Below are 18632 nucleotides of genomic sequence, written 5' to 3'. Positions count from 1 at the left end.
TAAGATACAACCAACACTTATCGACTAGTATGAGAATCTTAAAAGAGCTGTAAAGTCACTGCATCACAAGGGCCAATGATTATAAAGGAGTTAAAGCACCAACAGTAATAAAAAAACAAGGTAAAACCACTACTAGCACTAAAGCTGCACTCAGACACTTGTCATTAGTGATGTCTGGTGAAATTTGGCCCACTTTGCTCCACAGCACTAAAGAGACGCTGCTGGCTTCTGTGATTCTCCAACACTCCGGATACAACCTGCTTTGTGGCAGCTGACCAACCCTTCATTAAGTACATTCCTAACACGTGTGTGTATAGGTTTAAAGTGATTAACTGTGTGTGAAAAGATCCCCGGTGACAAGAAACAGTACAGATGATGACATACAACCTAAGCCTGTCTGACTAGAACGTGCAGCATCCACAAGGAGAAATAAAAAAAGTCTACACTTTTGTTTTTCTTTCCATGTCTGAGCATTATTCATGCAACTGCATGAGTCTAAATCTAATTTATTTCAACTTAATATGAGTTTTTGACACCTAAATGTATAAAGAAAGTTAATGTCTAACTAATCCTTGGCATTAGAGAAGCACTGAAACCTATTTCTGTCACTTTAGACGTTTCTATGCTTTAATCTCTTCTAAAGTGGTTCTCAGTCGACTCCTTGGCATGAAGCTTTTCATAAGACAAACTCCAACGGCAGTGGGAAAGTTTCTTTTTAATGCATCGTGCATGTAAGTATTTTGTGTTGTGAAACTTACAATATTCATGACAGCCAGGATGTACTGCTCAATGTCTCTGCGACCATGGTAAGCCACCATCATCTTGTCGGCGACCACCAGCGTCTCCACGTAACGCTCCCGGCTAACTGAGCGCTTCAGAGGCAGCTGGCCGCGACCAACATGATGGGGAGGCGTCTTCAGAGTTCGCTGCCACCATGATGCGCCTTTCATCGGCTTCTCATCTGAGGAAGATCACACTCAGGTTTTGATATCGTACGATGAGAAGAAACACACAAAAGCACATCAGCTCAGCCAATTATACATTTAAAACAGCATCACTCACTGTACATTTGCCAGCAGGCCAACAGGCCAAGACGTAAATGTAAATCTGAAACACTTTACCAATCACAATGATGCCTGAACACATTTTCCATGGACAAAGAGCTGCATAAAAGCACTGCATTAAAAAGCTGGATGTTTATTTTGTTTTTACTTTTATTTTTCAAAAGATGGATTTCTGAACATACTGTTGCTTTTTCAGCAACGCCCTGCAACGCAGACACACCCAATCACAACTGGGAACTAAGACACAACCACAATCTTCTGCTGCTATGCAAATCAGCCCGGGGCCGTTTACTCTGGACCATACTGCTGCCACTAAAAAGAGCAGAATATCGCTCCTCTTACCAATGACTCCACAGGATTGGCCCTTGTACTGATGGCGGAGCGATGACCGCTTGTAAACCACATGGGGGCGCCCCTCTGCTCTCTCCCCCCTCTCCGTCCTGGTCTGGTTATCTGGTGAGACAAGGGGTTCAATCAGGTACTCCTCTCCCCCTGCAACAATCACCCCCTGCTGCAGAGAGACAGATACGTAGAAAAGAATAGAATAAAATAGAGTAAAATAGAATAACAGGAATAATTGCTTTCATGGAACAAATATCACAAATGTCACATTACACAGATTCTTTACGACACATGTTCATAAATCGAATAACACTGCTAGCCACAAATATGGATCATCCCAAATGCTCCTTCAATGATATGACAGAAATGAATCACTTATACTCTTCATATTGACAAAGAATAATGAGCAACGAAGCAGGCAAGGTAAGGTGAGGAGAGCAGAACTGAATCAGAGGCCCTCTGAGGGATCCTGGTGCTAATGAGTCAGAAAACTGACAGCTGGAGAGCACGGGACTTCATAACAACCTCTGAGCTTCCAGCGCAGCAGATTTTGACCACAATGTTTAGTGTTGTAGCAGTTTGTGCCCTTCATTTATTTATTGAAATAGTTTGAACAAATCTTTATTAATTTTTTTATTTTTTATTAAATAAACAGCAATCTATTACATTTTTACAACATATTCTCTCATTTAGAGTAGCTTTTATAATTTAATTTTCAGCCAATATAATAAGCAGCTACAAATCCCTTAGTGACACAGTATACATTGAAACTATAAAGGATAAACATGGGCATAAATGTACAATAATATGCCACATGTCATAATTACGACTATGCTTAAGGTCTACGGTCATGTCAGACTATCCAACAAGTGTTTTGCAATTTATTTAATAATTTATAATTAGAAATACTTCTACATTAGAGATACAAGCCTAACATTATCATCATATCGCTTTGTGTTCAGAATGTCCCACTACAAACGCCGTCCCCTCTCAGGGTCCTCTGTTGGACCCCACAGAACAAACACACACACACACACACACACACACACACACACATACACACACACACACACACACACAAAGACAAACACACGTGAGAGCATGAAAGAGTGAATGAGAGCGAGAAAAATGCGAGAGTGAGACAGAGAGCGATACACTAACACTTCCTTTGAATCTGCTCAGATGTGTTGGCCCCGGTCAGAGCGAGTGTCTCCCCTCGACTCACTGCGGCAGCTTTCAAAGTGCCTTTAATCCCATAATATAGTTAGTGATGCTCCTCTGGACACACCGCCCGCTCAATGGTGAATGTGCTCATGCTGGTCTGACCAACAGTAATTACGTGTGCTGTTTATTAACGCTTTGTGAACACATCTAATCCTCAGCTGTGTATACAACTGTTATTGTGGAGCCTGCTGTTTGTAGTGAGAGGACACAGAGATACACAGCGCTGTGAATGCAGGGACGTTATTTCAGCCAACACAATGATGCATCACAATTAAGTGATCCAGTCCAGTGATTCAGAGGGGGAACTAACTTTGATCTCTTAGTTTGGGGCATTAACAAGCTGATGACTTCATGAGAGTGGGAAATAAATGAAATGGAATTGATGCTTCGCTACAGTAAGTGGTACAAAAGAGCACTTTGGAAAACTGTTAAAATTTGCAGAAGATTAAAGGCCCTCAGTTCAGGTTTTTTTTTCTCAAAGCACTGCTTCCAATATCCTGCATTGTTGACCACAGCTTCAGTTAATTATCTCCTACATTTCCCAGTCTGCCTTTAAACAGCCCCAAGAGAGCATGCCAGAACACAATGCATTGTGAGTTATAGGTAGAGGTTAAATGGATAGTTTGGATCTTTTGAAGTAGGGTTGTACGTGGTAGTTATCCATAGTCAGTGTATAACCTACAGTAGATGGACCAGCGGTCAGCACGCCCTCAGCTTGGAGAAGCAGACAGGGTCCAGATAGGACGGGGCCACACAGCAAAGTGCATTTTAGCCACCTAAAAACAGGACTACCTAAAAAACAATCGTCATCTGTTTAAGTGTTTGCTGTATTTGTAAGTATTTATTTTCACCACTTTAACTTGCTGTCAGACTAAGGTTGTCAAAAGTACCGATACTTTTCTGTACCACTTGCTTCAAAACAATACAATATCCACATTTGATGGTATCAAAAGCACAAGCTATTAAAAAAAGCAGATCTACAATCAGATTTTTAATCCGATGTAGCACAGATGACACTACGGAGAAAACAAATTAACTATGTGTAATATAAGCCGTAAGATCACTCTCTTCAAAGCCACCAGACTCTATTTGACAAAAACAGAAACTACCTCGCAGAACGCGGGAGTTGCTGGTGTAACGCTGCCTCAACCGGTTAGTTTATTTGTATCATGGAGTTTTAAAAGGGTAAGGAACTTACAAATTGTATTTTGAAAATAGCATGGACTTAACTGATAATGCGCTTTTAAGTATGTTCTGTAAGTTTTTTTCTTTTAGGTAGTCCTGTTTTTAGGTGGCTAAAATGCAATGTGCTGTGTGGCACCATCCACAGCAGTACATTGCTTTGCTTCCATGTAAGGACTTCTCCAAACTGGCGTCGTGCCGACCACCATCTACTGATAAATAACTCCACTTCGAAAGATCCAAACTATGGGCTGCTTACGACAACTATTGTAACTTTCTGAAACCAACAATCCCACCCACTTTACGTAGTGACTGGCCAGGTTTGCAGAGCTGAGTAAGTATGCAGGGTATGCCCTTCTTTCTCTGAAGCTCTCTCTTTCTTTGCAGTTGATTACTGAGTGCAACAACATCAATGCCTTTGAGGAGAGACACTCTGTGCTTAATATCCACATTTGTATAATTCAGTGAGTCTTGCCTTGCTCTGTGATGACCACATTGTGGTCTTTTGAGGCAGGTATAAAAACTTTTGCTCATACGGCCGTGTACGTTTCGTCCATACTGATCATACAGTATTTGTTGTTCATGTTGTATTGGAGTTATCAGTTTTAAATAGTGTTCACATCAAAATTCAAGTCGTAATTACAACAGGGAAAGATTGAGATTTTTGAGAAAGCTCTGATACAGCCGACTTGGCACTTAATAATACAAAACTGTCTGTAAACCAAACAAACATGGACGCCTCATGTCAAAGTCTATCTCTCAAGATAATTAAAACCAAATTTTAGTATTAAGAGTTTTATATTATCAATGTTCAGTATTTTTAACCTTAACAAGACCAACTATTAAACAGTGTCATGAACATGGCACAAACCCTTAAGAGAGCAATTCTAATAGTTTAGTAATTGCTTGATTTCTTTTAGCTGCAGTGCACTCTTACGGGTGTATCTCTGATTGTTAAATGGTGCTGCAAATTTGGAAGTCTGGAGTATTCTCACTGGATATTTATCAACAAATCATCATGTTTTCTGTCCTTGGTTAACAACCTGTAGGAATATAAAATCTATGAGAAAAGAAAGAATGCCCTTTTTCAGGATGAATCCCTCCTTTAAGATTAGGTCATTTAATTTCAGGCCATTTCAACTGCCAAGGACCACACTAGTTGGCTTGGGCAAAGATTACAGCTGGCTTGAATACTCAAGGTTTTTTAAAATGTCATGCTTTGATGTCCGAATCGAGCATTGCTGATCCCTCATTTGCTGAGCCAGCGCTGCTGCTGACCTCACTCAGGGTATTATATGGATTAGACTTGCAGGGTTCAGTCTTACCAGGCCGTTACAGTTGCTCAGGGCCACTTTGCTAGAGTGCGGCTGGTCTTGGAGGTGTCCTACATAGTGGCAGTGCGGAGAGTAAGGATGACTCCAAGCTAATCGACCTTTCTTCCAGTACTCCACCCTGAACTGCCGGGACAGCAGGCCACCCTGCAGCGTTAGGTTCAGTAGGAAGTTGTTACGTGAAGTGGACAGCTGGTAGAAGAGCTAAGAGACAGAAAAAGAGAGAGTTGAGTATATAAATGCTCTTATATAAGAATAATTTGAAGATGGATGTCAATGTAAGACAAACAGAGACTAAAGAATTATGATGAATAAGGTAAAGCCATTTAAAAAAGCTTAATACAGAGTCAGGGAGTCTGTCTTCGGTGCTGCGTCTTCTTCTTCTGTGGTTTTGTGGCGCTTCTGCTTCTAGTGTCACACCGTTAGGTCCTACACGTACTGGGATGGCAATCTCGTACTGCCCTAGACTGGACAGGAAGGCAGCTAGAGGGAGAGAAAATGAGAGTTTAACTTAATAAAGCCAAAATTCATCTTTATCTTATTGACTCTAATTAAAAACAGTTGAGGATTTAGGAGTTGCTTATTTTGAATAATGCTATGGGGCTTTTTATTGAGAGAGTAACCCAGTTGGCAAAGAAAAACTTGCAGACTTTTTGGCCCATTACTGACAAGGTCCCACCACTCAAAGAACCCCCTCCCGCATGAGGCCTAAGGGATGTTGCCATGGCTACCTTGAAACTGTATACTTCCTGTCTGTCCCAGTCTGTGCCGGGGCCTGGTGGAGATTTATTGTCCAAACACACACGGCTCCAAACAGCCAACGTCAGCTAACTAACGGGGAAAGGTCACCAGCAAATGAGCCCAGTCTTCATCAAACCTTTGGCCTCAGTTGGTGGAGTCAGAGCCCCTTCCCACACAGAGTAAATACTCAGAGATCAGAGTTCCCTGGTACAGACTTGAAGAGCTCTGTACCGGGAAAAACCACTCTGTAGGTCTGGCTTGAATAAACAGCAAGCACAATTACAAATACTGCCTTCACATGGAACTCGTGAGGTTGTACTGTGTTTTCTACTTGGGAAGTTTAGTAGAAAATATGTTCGGCGTTCAAGTGGTTTTCGTCATGTCATCAACAAAAACGTATGGTGGCCTTTTTTCCTTTTCAAACATGGTGAATGACTCAGCGTTTTCCGCATTTTAATTCCATGTTTGATTCTTTTTCCCTTCGCTATGTAGGTGCACAGCTATGCAGCGAGCAAAACACACTTCCAGTAAGGGTTCAAGAAGGTCGGACGGCCTGGGAAGTTTTTACTGGAAGTAATTGGGAAATTGTGAAAACTTACTTGAACAAAAACAGACAATTCAGTGATTATGGCTACAAACTATAAAAAGATGCAATGCAATTCCAAGACTTAGAACAAAAAGGTATTGTTACTGTTCATTTTTCCTGCTTTTCTTCATTAGGCCTACCTGACCTACAAACCCACCTGCACACCGGCACACCTGCACACAATTCCCTCATTCCCTGTCTTTAAACCATACTACTTTGCTAGATCATCAGTGGTGCTATCCCTTCCATTGTGCCAGCGTTATCTTGCTGAAACATATTAACAGTAGCTAACTAACAGTGACCTAATTGCTAGTAAGTTAGAACGTAGCTTTAGCTACATGTAGCTTAAGAGAGCGGGAGTGTACCTATGTTCCCGCTTTGTATGTGATCGGGGAGCATTGGACCCTTTTAAAAAAAAAAAAAAGGTCTGATGTTCCCCGCTTTTCCCAAAAAAAGGCCCTATGTTCTGCGCTTTGTTTGTGACCGGGAACAGCAGCCCTTTTATTAAAAAAAGGGTCTGATGTCTGATGGTCCCGCTTTTCACAAAAAGGGTCCTATGTTCCCCGGTTTGTTATTTTTTCCCACAATCAGTGCCGAATTCCACGGCAAATAGGCCTATGTAGACCCTAACAATACCCCCTAACCCTGGCCCTAACCGTAACCTCTATCCCTAACAGAATGCTCTATCAAAATACCTCCCTAGTTTCTCCCATTTATTAGAGTATTCCAGTTACTGTACATGCAATTTAATTATTTCTGCCCTATCTTCTCTGGTCAACCCTGAGAGGATGAAGTCGTACACATTGGATATAGTATCTCTTTTTAAATTTAATAGGGGACACTCCCTGGCTAATAGGGTTTCATACAGAAGCTTCTGTGCTGACAGATACGCCCATCCACCCATGAGCAGGGCATCACCCTGGTTTCTGTTATCACCAAATGAAAATAGTAGAAGGAAATACTCTGGATGGAAAACTGCCCCTCCCTCCATCCCAGACACACCTTCATGGTACCTCAGGCCAAATGCTGCTCTGTCTTGTCTAAAACAGCAACTAGAAGAGGAGGAAAAATCTATGATTATTCACAAGAGAGAGAGAGGAATAGTGGAGGGAGAGCTGGTCCATCGTAATCTTGTTAGAAGGCTTTCTGTGTCTCATCTGTCTTTCTCTTGTATGCAGACTGTATAGCGCACGCACAGGGAAGGGATGCACATACACTACATGACCAAAAGTATGTTGACAACTTTCTCCAAATACTTTTGTGTCCTCTTGTTCTGGGGTTAAGAGCATTTAACCCCAACCCTAACCCTAAGAGCAGGTAGCAAGCAAAGACACAGTAACCTGGCTCAGGTCTCAAGGAGAACTTGTAGCATTTATTCACATTTATGTTAACTGTTATTGGAAGTCTCTCTGGATAAAAGTGTCAGATAAATGAAATGTAAATCATGAACAACACAACTTCATACTCTCTGTCACGTTCACTCTAACTGTCACTGACAGCGTGTGTGTCTCTGTGTGTAAGAAAGTCCATTACAGACAGAGAGAGGACAGTTCAGCAGCATGAGCAGAGGTGACAGCAATTGTTTCGCAGCATAGTTTCTCTATGGTCAGGGAAAGCCCTGCAGCGGCCACAAAGCAACACATGCTTTCATTTGGCATAGCGTTTTGTCAACCAGATGAATTCAAGTCGAATATTCACTCTCTTTTAGCTTCGTTTCTGGTATCCACCAACTCCTAAAGATAACATCTGGCTGTTTAGCTGCTCCACTATGTCCACCAGCTAGTTGCTAACTTCGTCTGTCTGCTGTATAGTGCTGAGCAGGTAGTGTTTGACTGAAGTCGCTGGAAGCAGGGCTGATGAGAGCAGAGTTGCAGAATTTTAAAAATCAGCCATAAAAAACTAAAATGCTTCATAGAGCTGAGAGAAACTTCAGAGTTCTGTAGGTTTATCACTATTAACAGCACCTTTTACATAACATGTAGTCATTTGCACCATTGTAAATATAGAAATATTAATTAGTGCAGCTTTACAGTCTGATCTGTCTGAGCCTGTGGAAAATGAAGTCTCTGAAGGTATGAGCCACGTCAGGATTTGTGGGATATTTAAAGGAAGCAGCATGGCAGCCTATTGGAGACAGATAGCTGTGAGGGGTCAGAGGTTAAGTTTAGGAAATACACAATCACAGCCTTGTTCAGGGTGACGAGACACGGACACTCAGAGATTTAATGTCTTTGCCTTCAGGGGGATTTCAGTCCCTCCACCTTCAGTGTGTATGTGAGAGAGACTGTGTGGTTAGAGGTGAGGGGGCGGGCACGTGGCTGTGCCACAGCTACATGATTTGTGGAAGCAGAGTTCAAGTTCAGCAGCCAAGACCTGCAGGCCTGGAGTGTGCCTCAGCCCGTCAGACAGACGGGTCAGACCTGAAGCGTTTTATTTGGCTCATTTCACACAACTTTTTCTCATCTGAGCACTGTGCATGTGAATTATAAATACATTACAGCGACTATGGAACACATGTTAATCATTAAATTACAATTAAATTACAAATTAAATACAAATTAAAAGGGGTATTTATTCTGAATTTCTAAACATGGGTAGCAATGTGATTTTTTTTTTCTTTTTACCAGAAATTAAAAACAGATTTTACTCTGGGCGCCTTGACCATAAAATACATAAAAGTGCTCTTGCTCTCAAGAGAAAAACAAGCCACAGTATAAAGCCAGAATCACAGGCAATAAACCAATTATGTTTTCCCACTATTTATAAAGACATTAAACAATAAGGTCTGTGCTGTTAACAGTGTGTCTAAATCTAACTCTGGCCTCTGAAACTCTTTTCACATTGAATATTTGATTGGTCTGAAAAGTTCAACCTGTGTTATGCAACCTTGCTTTAGACCTGCTCCAAGACCAGGGCGGCAGACTTTGCAGGTTTTTGGTGGGAAAGCACGAACACACATTTCTACAGTAACTATAGGATAACTATACAGCAATTATAGAATTGCAATACGATTACTGTAACTTTACATCACATATGATTAAGATGCCTTACAATAAGATTTTATCAGCCCCAGGAACACTTGAACATGATTGAGTCTAAGTTGTTGACTAGGTTCTGTTTAACAAATATTTGTATGTCTGGTTAGATTCAAGTTGTTGTTAGTAGAGCTGGGTACCAAACAAAATGTTGTCCATAGCACTGAGTTTCAAAAACTGTCATTTCATAATGTTGTTCACTTGTTCTTTGATCACAGAGTTCCTAATTGAAATCAACATTTTGCCGAATTTAGACTATTTTATCAAAGTTATATTCCTTAATAGCTGCCTGTGTTAAGACAGCATTGACTTCTTTTGGTACAATACTGTCAATATAAATGAATCCACCTTTTATACTGTGGTGCCTCATCTTTTAATTCTGGCTGCATCAAACCATTGAGCAATAATCCAAATCAACTAACAGTATTCCTTTATGGCTACAACTAGATCAGATTTCATTTAACTTATGATGACTTATGATTTGTTTATATATATATATAATTGCCTCCTCTCACCTTGTGACTGAGTGAAATCATCTTTGTGACCTCCTTCGACCTCTGTGGCAACCAGGACGACGATGACAGTGCAGAACAGACCAGTCCTCCATAGCATTTCCATGGTTACTACAGTAGTTGCTATAGTAACAGAATTCAGTGCAGTGGTCCCCGGGCCTCTGTCCCAACATGTCTTCTGCCCTCTCGGATGCCCCGTCGCCTAGCAGTGGGACAGCTCAGAGCTCTGTTGGGCCATGGCTGCAGGAAGATATGTGTGTTCAGACGGACATAGCAGCCTCTACAGTGTGTTGATCAGAGAGTGGTGATGGGTCCTGGATTAGTCCTCATAGGAGTATAAAAAACCTGGATGGAACTCCCAAGGGGCTCAGCAGCAGTGGCACGTTTGGACTCCTCTCTTTAGCCCTGTAAAGGAAAAATTGTTCAGTGAGGAATAGGAAGGCCAGGAAAGGGAGTGAAAAGGGAGGGGAGATACAGATTTAGACCAAGGGAGGAACAAGAGAGACATAGTGGAGCAGAGACGAGAGAGAGAGAGAGAGAGAGAGAGAGAGAGAGAGAGAGAGAGAGAGAGAGAGAGAGAGAGAGAGAGAGAGAGAGAGAGAGAGTACAAGATCCCATTGACCCATGCAGTTCCCAGTCTAACAAGACAAATCGACCCAGTTCATATTCAGCGTCCAGTGAAGGACCGCCCTGTCCTGCGTTATCCCTTCAGCTAATCAATCTTGGCTTTGGTGAAGGGCAAACACCCTGTCTTTCACTCTGATGACCAGAGACAACAGCAGGTCCCAACCTGGGGCCCCTGAGGCCCCACTCTTTAAGCTGCCTGCCCACCGGAAAGAGTTCAAACACAAAGGAAGCCATTGATCTTGTAAAAAGCTGCGCTTAATGCCCAAACAGGGCTTGAAGTGGGTATTATGTCAGAGGCTCTGGTGGTAAAATGAGCCAATTTGAGAGGAGCAGCAGGTTGCCATCACTGCTACGCTGGCTGACCGTGGTGGCTGGTTGTATGGCTGAGTGACTTGCTGGCTGGCTGCCTGACTGTGCAGCTTACTAATTGGCTGGCATCCTGGCTAGCAGACGGATGGTATGAGTGTCTATATGAAGCTTGTTTACATCTGACACAAAGGGTAGAGTACTGTGACGAATATTGTTTCGCCAATACTGAGTTTCTGAGGGCGATACTGATAACGACATTTGCATGTTTCACATTTTAAAATCTGATAAAGATATATGGGCCAAACATTTAACATAAACATATAAAATAAACAACAATCTCGATGTGGATCCCATTGATTTGTTTTTGTTTTTAATGTGACCGAGATACATTGAGTGGTAGTCAAAAGTACTGTGACCAGGGGAGCTAATTATATTGATCTCTAATTTGTTATTTAATTGCAGTTAATTATTGGGCAATTATCCACCCCCCTAGTGCTCTCAGGTGGTATTGTTGGTGGTGCTGCTGTTGCTGCTTGTTCATATCGTTAGCGACATGGCTACTGTGTCAAGACACAAGTGTGCTGTATGTATCCAAATCTGAACCAGAAACCCTGATCTCAGTGCTCTGATAAAGGCAGAGTGAAACTCCTGGTAGTATAAATAAGTAGGCAATAAGCTAGCTTAATGGTCTAGTTTAGTAGAAAGATTGGTTCCTATCTTTCTCCCTCTTTCTCATAATTTTTTTTTTTGCCAGGTAACGTTAGAGTTTCAACAGTTACTCTGTTTGTTCCACTACACGCCATTCATGGTACCTGATGATAGCTTCTGTAAGATATTCTGTTGAGTTGTATCGCTTTAATTGTGTTATTATTTATTTATTATTTTATCACCTTCATAAGTACACATACACGACTCAAGTACTTCCCTCTTCCTTTGTGCTGTAAAGTAAGTCTTTATTTTACCAGGAGTTTGTACTCAGTGGCAGACGGTGAAAGCGAGGCCTATAGGGAACGAACCTGAACGCCGGTGGTGTCGCTATTCTATAGCCATTACATTGTGCAACAAGTTCAGCAGATCGACTGGTAGCTGGAGAGGTGTCAGTTCATCTCCTGGGTACTGCTGCAGTAACTTCAACGGTTTCTCTCCATCAGCAAACATTAATTACTGTTTCCCATTTCCAGAAATAACAGGGAGGAGATTGTTCCTTCCTTTTTTTAACTGCTGAATAGAAAGTAGTTTGTATGACAGCACTCAATGACCATTTGGAGGAAACTCTTCAGCCAGGCAGACATCACAGATTCAAATCTTGGGTCTGTTGTTCATTTTCCATACTACTAATTTAACTATCCTGCGCTAAACATAAACCCCAAGTTCCTTTTTTAATTGAGCACTATTGGATTTTTTTGTACTTACAGACCAACATAAGAGAGAGTCTGCTTTATAATGACAATGGAAAATGACTTCCTCAGACCCACAGTACCCATTACAAAAACAGACCAGAGCCAGGATCAGGAGTCACATTTTCATGGGTGCCCTTCTCTTTGACTTGAGTTTCCTGGCTATGGATTGCACTGTCAGCTAACTCCCCCCTCCCCCCCAAAAAAACCCTAGCTATTCTCCAGTAAAGTCTGCCCACCCAGTTAACTCTTGTCCCAGCCTCCCCAGCCTCCCCTTCCCTCCATCACTCCCTCAGTGCCGTCTGGGGAGAGAAGAGTGAGCGGAGACGCCACACTGGCCCAGATGGCTGGCGGCTAACCAACTGCAGCCAAAGGTAATCGGAAGCAGATGGGAAACCTTTTGGTGACGAGAGCAGAGGGAACAAGTTGCCTCCTGAAAAGAGGAGGAAAAAAATGAGTGCAAAGCCCAAGGGGAATGAAAGAGAGACAGCAAAGTGTAAGTTGTTCGAGCCAGCTGGGAGAGTGTTAATACCCTGAACTGAGTGTGGAGGAATGAGTTGAAAAGAGTCCTAATGTTCCTCTTATTCCATTTTCAAACACAAAGGGAAGGTACAGTAAAAGGAGAGCTTGCTTAAAAAACACTAAGGGGTCTTTGTACTGTTGCAGCTTCCCTCATACGTGGAACAACTGAAAGTCTTTCTCTTCCCCTCCCTCAGGCTTTCTCCCAGTCATTTCCTGCACAAGCCAAACTCCCCTCCATTTTCATTACTTCTTCGGCTCCTGCACTCGATTTATTGTGGGGTTATTAAACTTGCAGCTTGATATCAAGTGCTTTTCATTACCACTAACTCTTCTTTTGTTTATTTAAACAAGAGAAAGAGGGGGAGACCGGACCCCCCAGTGCTGTCCCTTGGTGCTTTTTAAGTAAAGCTGCTTAAAAAGATTTGTGGACAGCGTTAGAAAGATCCCCACAACAACACGCATGCACTGCCTTCTTGGTAAATTATTGCTCTATTATAAACTACACAGAAATGCAGCTAAATTAAGAGAAAGCTGTCTCGCAAAGGTGACGGTATCGTACATCTTCCGTGGTCTGTTGTGCAAAACTTTCCCTCTGGGCTGTATCACTTTTGAGCGGAATAAAAAACTTATGTTTGTCAGCAGGCCAAGCGAGAGCACATAGGCTGACTCTCTTGCCTCGATGTTTTGCTTGGATTAGCTACGAATATCGAGCATATAGCTGCAATCACGGCCAAGAGAGAAAGTGGTCCGAGTTGCAGACAGGCCACACAATTTCCAAGGCAATCACAATTTGCAAAAGAGAAAAGAAGGAGGGGAGAAGAAAGGGGTCGTTGTTAACAAGAGAGAGAAAAGTTGGACCGCTCAGGATAATTAGGTGGGAATTTAAGGGTGGGCCAAATTTGCAATGTAATCAAGCCAGTGGACCCAGTTTTGACACGTCATTTTTTCGTCTTGTCATCCACTAGTGAGCAGTGACTGGTGCTTTTCATGTGGTGAAAAGGATGTACAGTGACTTTTTTTTCTTTCTTTTTAAGACTAGAGCTAACTATGCTGTCCTTGTCTTTAACAGTTGCCAGGGAGAGCGGAGCTATCCGAAAACTAGCACACTAATCAAAGCCATATGACCGGCTCAAAGTAAAGTCTGTGTGGAGCGAACAGATGCTAAGTGTCCCTCAGCTTAGCTTCAAGTCTAGAACCCCCCTCACACACATACACACTGTTTCCACTTTGATCAGGGAGTAGCTCATGAATCAGCTTTAGGTTCAGTTTATTATTTCATTAAACCAGCGGTGCGGCTTCTCTTTTCTAATAAAACCATGCGGCTGTGGGATCAAATAGTCAAATCAGAAGAATGTCACAAGTCAGATGCAGGGTTTCAGTTTGCCTCGGCAGCAGTTCCCTTCTCTAAAAGTCCAGCTTCACACAGCTCTCCAAATGAAACCCTGAGCAGGTGAAAGAAATAATACAAAGAACTGGGAGATATTTCTCAGACTAAACTCTCATTCTCTGTCTGGTACAAAGACAGAAAGAGAAAGAGGCAGGCATTCCTTTCTCAATTTCCCCAAATAAACATTGTGCAGATGAAAAGTGGGAACATAAACAGGCCGGAGAACCTCGGATGTGCTCCCCTAACTCTGAAAATGTGCCTCTCGAGTCTGAAACAATATTTAGTGAGAGAGAGAGCTGACTCGACATGAAGTGAGTCAGCCAGCAGCACTGGGAACACAGCACAGATGGTAGTAGAGGGTTTTCTCTTTCTGTCTTTTATCATATTCATTTCTGAACTGTTTTTAGCTTCCTTACAGCTGCCAACAGTCCAAAACACTACAAATATACTCAGTTTAGTTGCATGAAACAAAGAAAAGCAGCAAATGCTTGTGTTTGTGAAGATGAACCATTAATGTTTAGCGCTTTTTTCTGCTTAAAAAAAGCCTTTCATGCACATAAAAACAGCTCTTAATTAGTTGTCTTTCGTTTGACAAAGTGACATAGCATCCATGGTGCCAAGGAAGGCCTGCAAATGTGTGGGGTGTTGGTATCATCTCTGTTACTGACTTTATTATAAAGTAGCAGCCATGATGTGACGGATCAATACTAAAATTTCTTTGTTAATGTTTTAATGTAATGTAATGTTTTCACTATTAGTAATCAGCATTCATCACTCATGGTGGGCTGTCCTTACATAAAGATTATCCTAATGAGAGCCACACGGAGGCTTAAATCTGGGGAAAGCACACACTGTAACGTTTCCTTTAGTTGAGGATCTCTAATGTGCATATATGCATGTACGTGTGCGGTATATGGTATATCCAAAATCCTGAGAATATATAGTATCGGGAATAATAATAATAATTAACAAGGTTATAAAGTGCTTTCCAGAAAAGACAGAAGATAAAACCAAAAACACAGTGGGATCATAAAAAAACCAATAACATGAACACACAGGACTAAAATAAAACGTTTATATATGAAAAGGCCTGGCAAATCTAGCAACATATTCAACAAATCACTGATGTAATTTGGAGCAAGGCCATCTAATGTTTCAAAAGTGATCATTAAAATTTTAACATCAATATGGTAGCTTACAGGCAGCCAGTGTAAGTTAGCTAGCACACGAGTAATGTGTTCGTATTTCTTGGTGCCTGTTCAAATTTGGGCGGCAGAGTTCTGCACCAATTGGAGTCAGTGAAGGGAGCTCCTGCTGATGCCAATATTAAGTGCATTTCAAGTCCAGCCCGAAAAAACAAAAGCATGTATACGGTTGTGTAAAACCGGAAAGAGACAGAAAAGATCCGATTTTCAAGATCTTTTTAAGCTGAAAGAAGCAGGACTGTCTTTACCTGAGCATCAAAACAGAGATCTGCATCAAGAGGATGTGTTCATTCTACCAACAAATGAACAAAACAGAATGATGCACACAGATCAAGAAAGCAACAGTGATGAGAAAAGGACATAAAACCTGCTGATATCTGCAAAGTCAGCTCATCAAATTATTCATTTGTGCAGATCTGCATGTGCACACAAGTCCTGCAGCTACTTACATCATCTGTGTTGCATCAGAGAGTCTAAACGGGTGCTTTAACAGTTTGGATGTATGATTCATTTATCCCTTTAAGATGCTACACATATTATAGATTGGAGGTTTGTTTTGTTTCCCATCAATGGGAAAGCTACATGTTGCTCCTCCTGCCAGTGAGTGACACAAGGCCTCCCCTTCACTTATGTACCTGATGCCTGCTGTCGGCCACATCATTCCTTTACCGGCCTGCACACACACACACACACACACACACACACACACACACACACACACACACACACACACACACACACACACACACACACACACACACACACACACACACACACACACACACACACAGACACCACCTTGTCATCAGCCAATGAGGACATCCCAGACATAACTAAGAGCTCCTAAGGAGAAGAGCCAATTCATTTTTTTTTGTTTTTTTGAGGGGCACACTATACAAATACATATAGACAACATCAAGTCCATGGAGGTGCATACCATGACTCTCTGTTAGTGCAAAAAGTCAAAAGACAAAAGGAGAGCGACGGTCAAAAAGTCTGCAGAAATATTTCTGTAGAAATGAGCGTCTTTAAAGTGGAGAGAAGCCTCCTGCCAGCATCATGTCAAGACCGTTTTCCTCCAGAGTTGTGCATGAAAACGCAAAGAGTGCGCCCGGGCTCGGTGACTTACCTTCCCCCGTGTCCCCTTGCAGAAGTTTCCGCTGTCTGTCCTCGGTCCTCCGCAGCGGAGCGGAGCGGAGAGGAGGCGGCGCCGGCGGATGACTGAGGAGACTCAACTTCTTCAACTTCCAGAACCGGAGAGCCGAAGTTTCATGTCGAGTCACACACACTTAGATGATACAACATCCGGGTACCACATACAAAATAAAAGCAGCTCCTACAAAAGTTTTGGTGTAAAATAAGGAGCTGAAATGAGGATTTATCATCAGGTCTTGACTTTGAATTGATCTCCATGGATGTTTCGTCTAAAAAGTAGGCTACACTCCGACCCTTTGCTGATTTTGCTGCCCAACACTGTGCACTTTTCACTTTTCAAGTAGGCTATTATAGTATAGTATAGTACACTACTGACACTGAGTTATATTTATTTATTTTGAAATAAATAAATAACACCCCATCATCAACAGCACTATACATCACGCAATCGGATTTTTAGTTGTGATTTTTCAATAATCTCAACCACATTAAATGAAGATACAGAATTTACTGCAACTATTAAAGGTTTTTAAATAAGAGGGTTTACCATTTCCAATGTTCACATGTCCAGAGTGCATTGATTATTGCCTCACTGAGATGTCACCCACATGTTTTTAATAAAGAGGTGTTTTTCCACTTTTTTGGAGGATTTGCATGATTTGTTATCATCAGAAATCACATTACAACAGTATAAATGCATGGTACTGTATTCTACAAACAATGTTAAGGTTCACAATATTATGTTAATGCTTAAATTAACTGAATCTGGAATCATCATAACTGTTTGTCATCATTAAACATTCAATCTTTTTTAGTAGCAAATAGACATAATCAATTTAATGTGGAATCAAAAATAAACCCAAATGATGCAATCGAGTCAAACCCATAGACTGTATAAATGAATTCATTATACAGTCTATGGTCAAACCGCAAGAGACAACCTTTTTGTCGATGGTCAAATTAAGGAAACAGTTGGGGGCTCAGTGTTGTTTTATTAACTATCTTTTTCTTAATTTTTAATGAAAAGAAATGTCAATGCATAGCCTACACATGAGTTCCCACACTTAATAACTTCATACCTATTCTATAACCTCAGTCTGAATTCTAACAAATGTGTTTTAAACAGAGATCATTTGTTGACCCATAGCCCCCCACTGTAATTGAAGCTAGTACTGCTGCTTTTATTTTGAAGGCACACATTTTCCTGGTTGGTTTTGTCTCTTGTTGTCTGACTTGATTCAGAGGGAGCCCGCTGATTGGCTGCCTTATCTGCGACTCCAAGGAAGCAGCTGCAGCCGGTGAGGTGTGTGTGTGTTTGTGTGCGTGTGTGTGTGTGTGTGTGTGTGCGTGCGTGCGTGCGTGCGTGCGCGTGCGTGTGTGTGTGTGTGTGTGTGTGTGTGTGTGTGTGTGTGTGTGTGCGTGTGTGTGTGTGTGTGTGTGTGTGTGTGTGTGCTGCAGTACTGTGGTTATTGCACAGGTTTTGTGTTGTGTCACTTCACATACATACTTTACCTTAGAATAAAGGACAGATCACAGTATTTTAATGTCACCATGAGGTCACTGTGTATCAGGAACTCATGTTTAAGTTACCTTTGCATAAAGACTAAGCTAGCTTGGCTCTGTACGAAGACAACAACATCTGCCCACCAGCACCTCTAAATCCCACTAATGAGCAAGTTATATATTGTTTATTTAATTTACATACATACACGCTAACCAATTCCTGACTGTAGCTTCATACATAAAGGAATTAGTTTAACATTTTGGGGAAATACACATACAGTGCCTATAGTAAGTTATGATACCCTTTTGAAATGGTCACTTTTTGTTTTACAGCCTGAAATGCTGCCATCACCATGCTGTAGGGATGGTGTGTTTTGGGTCGTGTGTTGTTTGGTTTCTGCCAAACATAGAGCTTCGAGTTCAATTTTGGTCTCATCTGACCATATCACCTTTTGCGACATGGCATCAGAATCTTCAGTATGTTTTTTGGCATACTGTCAACGAGACTCA

At 41.7% G+C, this 18632-nt stretch overlaps 1 protein-coding gene across 1 annotated transcript in view; it reads right to left on the bottom strand.

The window, feature by feature from the left end:
• Positions 1 to 16623, bottom strand: part of adamts10 (ADAM metallopeptidase with thrombospondin type 1 motif, 10) — a 45912-nt gene extending 29289 nt beyond the window's left edge. Inside the window, exons 1-6 of the mRNA XM_083911528.1 lie at positions 16594 to 16623; positions 10021 to 10422; positions 5487 to 5626; positions 5138 to 5347; positions 1407 to 1575; positions 759 to 961 (exon numbers count right to left, since the gene is read on the bottom strand). Of these exons, the coding sequence (XP_083767654.1) occupies positions 759 to 961; positions 1407 to 1575; positions 5138 to 5347; positions 5487 to 5626; positions 10021 to 10123 (825 nt within the window). The 5' untranslated portion in view covers positions 10124 to 10422; positions 16594 to 16623. The remainder of the gene's footprint in view (positions 1 to 758; positions 962 to 1406; positions 1576 to 5137; positions 5348 to 5486; positions 5627 to 10020; positions 10423 to 16593) is intronic.
• Between the last annotated feature and the right edge of the window lie 2009 nt (positions 16624 to 18632).

Source organism: Echiichthys vipera (assembly GCF_963691815.1).
Source record: "Echiichthys vipera genome assembly, chromosome: 3".
Classification (NCBI taxonomy): Eukaryota; Metazoa; Chordata; class Actinopteri; order Perciformes; family Trachinidae; genus Echiichthys; species Echiichthys vipera.
This window is presented reverse-complemented; position numbering and strand designations above follow the sequence as displayed.